At 35.7% G+C, this 7,131-nt stretch overlaps 1 protein-coding gene across 2 annotated transcripts; it reads left to right on the top strand.

The window, feature by feature from the left end:
* The first annotated feature begins 409 nt into the window (after positions 1-409).
* Positions 410-5,899, top strand: LOC125687251 (cryptic protein). 2 transcript variants are annotated; one of them, XM_048932228.1, is made up of 6 exons: positions 410-760; positions 1,372-1,421; positions 1,527-1,703; positions 2,560-2,662; positions 2,743-2,852; positions 4,702-5,899. In XM_048932228.1, exons 1-6 carry the CDS (start codon positions 738-740, stop codon positions 4,821-4,823), a joined length of 585 nt encoding a protein of 194 aa, XP_048788185.1. In that variant the 5' UTR covers positions 410-737; the 3' UTR covers positions 4,824-5,899. The 2 variants fall into 2 exon arrangements, with proteins under 2 accessions (XP_048788185.1, XP_048788184.1); XM_048932227.1 differs by having other exon boundaries at positions 2,743-2,858.
* Positions 5,900-7,131: the final 1,232 nt, after the last annotated feature.

The raw sequence follows: 7,131 nt of genomic DNA, 5'->3' as shown, positions 1-7,131 counted from the left end.
ATTTGTCATTGCAAGAAGTTTCAAAGAATGTCTTCAGAATTTATGAATGGCTGTTGTGAAATAACAGACATCTATCAAGAATTTTGTGCAGTATTCTGCTGACAGCAATCTTGTGCAGGCTCTCCCTCTCAAAAGACCTCTCTCAAAAAGGCAAAATTTTATAAAACTAGAGCCCCCTGTAGGGACCCATGGCAGAGACAAGATTCTACAGTTCACCATACACTTACAACAGTTCTGCAGAATTTTTTTCTTTCTTAAGCAGTATGTGATGTCAGTGTATATACTTCCCTCCTCCTCCCTCTCCTCCTCCTCCCTCTCCCTCCTCCCCCCCCCCCCCGCCTCTAATAACAAGTAAACTGGAGTTGAGAACTTACTGGCTTACACTTTTCAGTGGTCACGGTTCCTTAAATCTCTACCCAGCTGTATCTAAATCCACTTTGCTCCACCCTTTAGCAGCACATGTTAATCAAGGACAGGATAGGGAGTCCCAATCCAAGAACCCACTCCCTTCCTGGAGCTCTGTGGGGGCTCAGCAAGAGTTATGTCTGGTAACTATGTCTTTTCTACGTTGCTGTGAGCTGGACAAAAAGAGAAAACTTTCCTCTGTCAACTTTTCAGCTTGTCTTGATACTGTATATGGTGCAAGAACAACTGCATGTAGCAGCCTTCAGTGAGGGACTTTGGACCTCTGCTCAAGCTTTCCTGGAGGAATATACAGTATTTCAGGCTGCAGGAAAATGTACTGGCGAAAACATATTAGGTAAGGCTGCCTGCACTGCCGAATACCCCCTCTAGATTAAGGATGGTTTGTCTTTTAATAGTACTTATTTTGACTGTGAATCGGGACAGGATAATGAAAGGAACTAACGTGCCTGGAACCGAAGGTGAAGGCAAATGTTCCCCTCTTGCTTTTGCTGCTTCTGTAACTAGATGGTAGTAGCTCCACAGTGATAAAGAAATGTACGGAAAGAGAACGTTTAACTGGTTGTCATCCAGAAAGTGTATGATATCTGTATCTTTCTGGAAGAAGGCATAATTACATAGGCATCATTACATAGGTAGTGGGAGGACGGTTAGACTAGATGATCTTGAACATCCTTTCCAACTTTGTGATTCTATGATTCATACGCGTCCTTGTTTTCTCTTTCTCTCCCTTCTGTTTCTCTTCTGTTTTTTTTCACTTTTTTAAAAATTCATAATCTTAAGACTGTTGATGTGATAATTACTGCTGTTATCAAATATTTATAGTTTATAATTTCAGTGCTAGATAAGTCTTTGAAAATGTTCCTTCCCTCCCTCGAACTCCAAACATCTTTTTTTGTTCCCTGTGTCATATTAACAAAATCTAATTCACTTATTTGACTTTCGTAGAAGTCTTTTCATTGTGACTCTGATCTGGCAGGCCATTCATTTAGGAAAAGGTAAGGAAAACTTTGTTTTCCCACTGCTCCTTGTTTCTTTTATAGATTTATAGTGTGTATTGCTTCATTACAAGCTATCCTTCCATTTTTGCACTGCATTTCAAGGCCGTGAAAAAGAAGAACATGAAAAAAATGTGAAAAATATCAGCACCACAGCACAAAAGCAACAGCCTAAGAATTCATTGACAATTATAGATGCTTTCAGTGACATGAATCAGAGTTACCAAAGCAGAAAGCAACAAGGTTCCAGGGAATTTGTACCTTTCACTGGGATTACAGAGAGTAGGTAACTTTATTCGCTTAAACAATGTCAGAAAATCGTTCGGTTTTTTGTTTCTGAGGGTTTGTTTGTTTTTAATACAATACCATAATAATCCTTTGATTGTTCTCCTGGGCCCTGAGTTGGTGGAAATCTTCCAACTTGTTGGTTTTCTATGGTAGTTTTTAAATTTTCCCATGGCATGTTACGAAATGTTGCTAAGAATTTAAGGTAAAAGTAGCAGTAAAAATCTCTCATCTGCAAAATGTTTCACACTGATAAAATAGAATGTTGGGAAATAATAAATATTTGGACTCTTGGACTTGGAAAGGAGTTCATAAAATTTTGTAAAGTCTTCTCTATTTTGTAAAATCAATCGTGACCAAAAAGTATTTCACGAAAACAAAAGAAATTGAGCAGAAAAGCTCTATCTCAGGCATCACAGAAATGCCTGCGGGAACGTTCCCTTTCAGACTCATGACTAAGCGGCACTTCTCCCTAACAATGCCTCCTTTCTTCGAAAATTAGCAGCATTTCCCTGTAATTGCTCTCTTTCTCCGTGTGACTGAGACATACCTCAGTCAAAGTGAAATAATTCACTTGGGTACGTGCTGCGTCTGTGGGACATGCCAGACCTTTCTTCTTGACCATGCCGTAATCCCTGGTAGTTTGCTTCTAATCCCTAACAAAACAAACTCAGCCTAACTATGCAAACACTCTTAACAAGCAGCTAATTTTATTGTCTCTAAAGACAATAGAACTATGTATGTTCTGCAACTGGAGGGAACAAGTGAGGAAAAAGGGAAGTTCACAGCCCATTGAATGCTTGGTAGACCCAATGTTGTCTTGCTTTGTAAACTCCTTAATACCGTCTCGCAGGTAAAAATCTGAACAGGAACTGCTGCCAAAATGGAGGGACCTGCATCCTAGGGGCTTTCTGTGCATGCCCAAAGCATTTTAGTGGCCGACACTGTGAACTAAGGTAAAGATTAAATCAAAACCAGGGAGCTCCAGTTCTGTCTGGCTATATCTTGTGGTAAATATCTCCCTTGTCCTTGACAGAAAGTGCGGCAGCATTGCCCATGGCGACTGGGTGATGAAGGGCTGCTGGCTGTGTCGGTGTCTCTATGGCACTCTGAAGTGCCTCTCTCAAAACTTGCAAGACAACTGTGGTAAGGGTCAGTGGTAAATTGAGGGCTTATTTTACTGTGGGTTTGTTAGTTTTTTGTTTTTGTTTTGTTTTGTTTTTTGACTGGCGGGCAGCAGAATTGTTTTCTGAAATGTTGGTTTACTTGAAGAAATGCTAGATGTGCTCTGTTTTGCTTCAGAGAATGTCAGTGAAATAGTGAATAACACAACTATTGCTTTATTTAACATAAAACACTGGGAAATCTTTATAATCCTATTCAGCAGAAAGCTATTTTTCCCATTTTAATTTGAAGTTACAGGGATGAATATTTTCTTCTGCAAAATCTGCATATGCTTGAGTTTCTACACAACTAAGCAATTTGTATAACAAAATTGCACAGTAAATCTATATATAGATAGATTTTTATTTTTTTTAAATCAGGAGAAAGAGAAAACAGATGTAAACTATTGTAGTAGTAGAGAACAATATTAAACTAGAGAAATAAGTGCTGAAAATTATAGTATAAGCTGCTCAACACATACAAGTGGCTAAAAATTAGTCTGAATTCTGTGGGTTAATTCTCAGAATACTGCTTTATGAAGTTCTAACACTGAGCATTCTACACAAGTAATGTACAGTCAAAGCCATGGCCAGTGTACAGTAGCAGCATGCAATCTCCTCAAGTGCACTATATTTGTTATCTTTAGAATTCAGTTGTTTAAAAAAACAAACAAAAAAACCATATAAAGGTAAAGCTCTGAGCATTTTTAAATGCAGTATATTAACAACATTGAAAATTTACAACATTGCTTTGTATATACTTACTTTCCATGGAAAACTGAAAGATGTTATAATTAACATTTTCAATATCCTGAGATTATTAATAAGAGTTTAATATTATTTTATCTCTATATGCAAAGTTAGTGCATAATATTCTTGCTGTCCTCCATTCTTAATGTTTCACTCTTACCTTGTCAGCATCAAAATTACAGTTTGGCACAAGAGAGGAAACTTGCCTAGTCTCACTTGTACCCAAAATAACTATCAGCCTCTTCTTTCCTGAGCAGATTCCTATCTGTGTAGCACTGCATTGTGAACCTGCAACTCCTGATTTATACTATGCTTCCAGAAATAAACTGTTATTTAACAACTTGAGTCTCTCAAGTCCCTTGGAAAGGTTAAATTCTTATATTTGCAGGCCACAGATAAACAAGCAATCAGAAAACAAACAAACAAAACAAAACAAAACCTTTGGCCTTGAAAGTTGTGTTTTTTTTTTGTTTTTTTTTTTTTTTTTAATTACATGAAGCAACTAACTGGCAGCAGTTAAGCTCTTCTGAGGAGTTAAATGTTCTAATGCTTTAGCTCTCTTTAGCATTCAGTTTTGAATCGATTATTTCCTGTTACAAAAGCAAAAAGCCTAACAGACCTGGCCATGTTCAGTGAAGGCAGTAATGTTCATTAAAAACTACTCTCCAGTTCCACTTAATAAAGACTGTAAAAGTAATACTGGAAAACCAGTACTTCAAGCAGAGACTCAGTGGCTTTCACATGTGTGAGATTATGGCTTTCTGGTTTTAACCTGGTTAGGGTTAAAAGTCTACACGCAAACTTGGTGCGTACCTCTTGTGAAGATGTTGCTTTTGCTTGGTATTTACTTTTGATTATTCTGAGATTAATGCCTGCAAGAGCTGATAAATGATATCAGTTGCTCCTCAAACGATCACTGATGGGACACTTATTCACAGTTTCTCTCTTGAGAATAGCTTCTTTGATTGGTTTTAGCAGCTGATACTTTCAACTTAAGTACCTGTGAGATGTTTCAGAAGTTCCAAAGTATGTTGAAAATCCTCGTTATCGTTAACCATTTTATTTTCTTGATACTTTCGTAGAACTGAGAAGGGAAGAGGAAATTATCAGACTGTATTCTAATGGCCCAAGATTACAGCAAACAATGTCTGCACTGATTTGCCTTCTCACCTTCCTCCTGGAGCTCTGCGGCTGGCAGCTGTGAAGCTGAACAGAAAGATTATATCAGGGTTCCTGTAGCCTTTAACATGAGTTGAACAACTCCTTCTTTATTAAACTGCGGAAGACACTTATACTTACATATCTAAAGCATATTATGAGGTGTTAGGTAATGATGAAATGCTTGGTTTATTATAAATACAGATTATATAAACGTGAAGTATTTATTATTTTATTATTATTATATTGCTACTACCAGTGTCTATTTCCAACAGTTCTTTAGTTTTAAAATACTGTTCTTTCAGTGGAAGAAAATAACTAAAAAATAACTAAAAATAACTAAAACTAAAAATGAATTATCTGGACTAGTATTAAATGGGGAGGTTGGTGGCCCTGCATGTGGCAGGGAGGTTGGAGATTCATGATCCTTGAGGTCCCTTCCAACCCTGGCCATTCTGTGTGATTCTGTGATCTCCATGCCTCAAGTATAGTAAATTACTTCAATTTCGTTTGTATCCTATACAACTGCTTTAAATAAATAACAGTGGTTTTATTGTCCCTGAAGAGCTTTACTGTTTGGTTTTATTTAATATGAAAATTTTGACTACCATCTGGTTACCCTATTGTATTCAGTAACAAAATGGTAACAAAAGGGCAGGTAGCATGAACAGCCTGAAACTTAGAAAGATAAGGAGGATTTTAACAGGATTTCAAACACTATTGTTATGGAAGAACTAGAAGTTAGAAAGCTTTTCAGTTCTTGTTGTTATTCATTGTAGTTAAAATTGTAACTATGCATAATATTAGGCAGGAAGTAAATGTTTCTGAGGAACACAGAGCTGATAATCATTTGTCCTTTGAGAGTTTATTTTGTTTTGCATCCTAAAAATAAAAGCCCTTTTGTTTATAAAAGGGCAGTGAAGGGCAACCTCTTTAATATTTTTCATTAGGAAATATGTCCTGAACTATATATTATTTAAATATGACTATCTCTAGGCTGTGAAATAAAATCTAAAAAAAGAAAAATATTTGGAAAACGTAACTGCATTTCTGATGCAAGTTTATAAGACATCAAATACATGCTTATTTAAAAGAAAGAAAAAAAAAAAAAGAAAGAAAAAAAAAAAGTAAATGCCGGGCTAAATGTTCCTTCATTCTCTCTGTGAAGCTACTACATAGAAACAATCAAATTTTAATTTTATTGGCTCTAAAGATGCTACTGATTTTTAAAATCACCAATGACATTCAAAAATTAAATAGATGCAATTCTTAATTTTTTAAATAAATTTTCTTGGTGCATCAAACCAAGACAAAAACCCAGTTGCTCAACAGAAAAAATGCATTACCAATAAATGTTTTAATAAGTTGAATCTATGACTATTCCATAACTTCTATAGGGAGCCACAGTGTGAAAACAAGAGTATACAAATACTACAAAGTATTCAGGCTGCTCCTTTGAACACCTTGGAGTTAAGAAGTAAGGTTTTTTACCACATATAATATAGTAGACCAGAAATGGCTTTTTTTCTTGTAATATCACCACTATCCTGTCTGTACTCATATACCTATGTTTGCACAAGCTTTAGAAACAGAGTGCTATCTTAAGGCAATTATATATATCAGAGAGTACACTGGAGGAAAATAGCCTTTATTTATCAAACACTGACTTATGATGATATCCCATTGTGAAAGCATCTTTGTTTATCATAAAACATACCTGGAAAGAAATATGTAATGCGAAGGCATGTAATGACCTTAAATATACTTTACTTTTTGAGGGAAAGTGGCAAAGTAAGTGGAAAGTAGACTGTACAGTAAAATACATCGGGAGTAATACTTAATTTTTTATCTCTATAGAAAACGTACAAAACCATAAGAAACTGCAGCTGACAAAAGGAAAGAATGACCTAATAACAGGATTTATGACAGAAGATCTATTTCTGTTGTAATAATCCACAGCAGATTTTACCAGAAAGACCTGATCTAGAGTAACTCCTTATGCAGATAAGCCTATGTCCCTGCAGACTCACCCTGATGGAACTATACATTATCAAATTAGTTTATCAGTGTACCCAAACAGTAGCCCAAGGCATGTAATTAGAAGAATCAAGGTGTATTTTTAAAGCCACTGCATAGGAAACCTAGTTGTGTAAGTAATTCCAATTAATGTCAGTGTAAATTTGTGGTAAATCTAAATGCTAGGATTTGAAAAATTTATCCTGTGTACCTAAAAGGACTGGCAGACATTTTTTGTGCTTGCTATTTTTTTATAATAAAAAATAATTTTTCCTATTTTATGCCATTTACATTACTAGGAAAATTTTACTAGCAAATCTGAAAATGATTGTTTTAAT

Source organism: Lagopus muta, chromosome Z (assembly GCF_023343835.1).
Source record: "Lagopus muta isolate bLagMut1 chromosome Z, bLagMut1 primary, whole genome shotgun sequence".
Taxonomy (NCBI): Eukaryota; Metazoa; Chordata; class Aves; order Galliformes; family Phasianidae; genus Lagopus; species Lagopus muta.
Note: the sequence above shows the minus strand (reverse complement) of the source record. Positions and strands in the feature narration are given on the sequence as shown.

Excerpts from the sequence above, each read along its gene's own strand:
- LOC125687251 (XM_048932227.1), top strand. The coding sequence starts at position 738 with ATGTACTGGCGAAAACATATTAG. Across the intron at positions 1,422-1,526 it reads GGCCATTCATTTAGGAAAAG|GCCGTGAAAAAGAAGAACAT; the intron begins GTAAGGAAAACT and ends CTGCATTTCAAG. Across the intron at positions 2,663-2,742 it reads GGCCGACACTGTGAACTAAG|AAAGTGCGGCAGCATTGCCC; the intron begins GTAAAGATTAAA and ends TGTCCTTGACAG.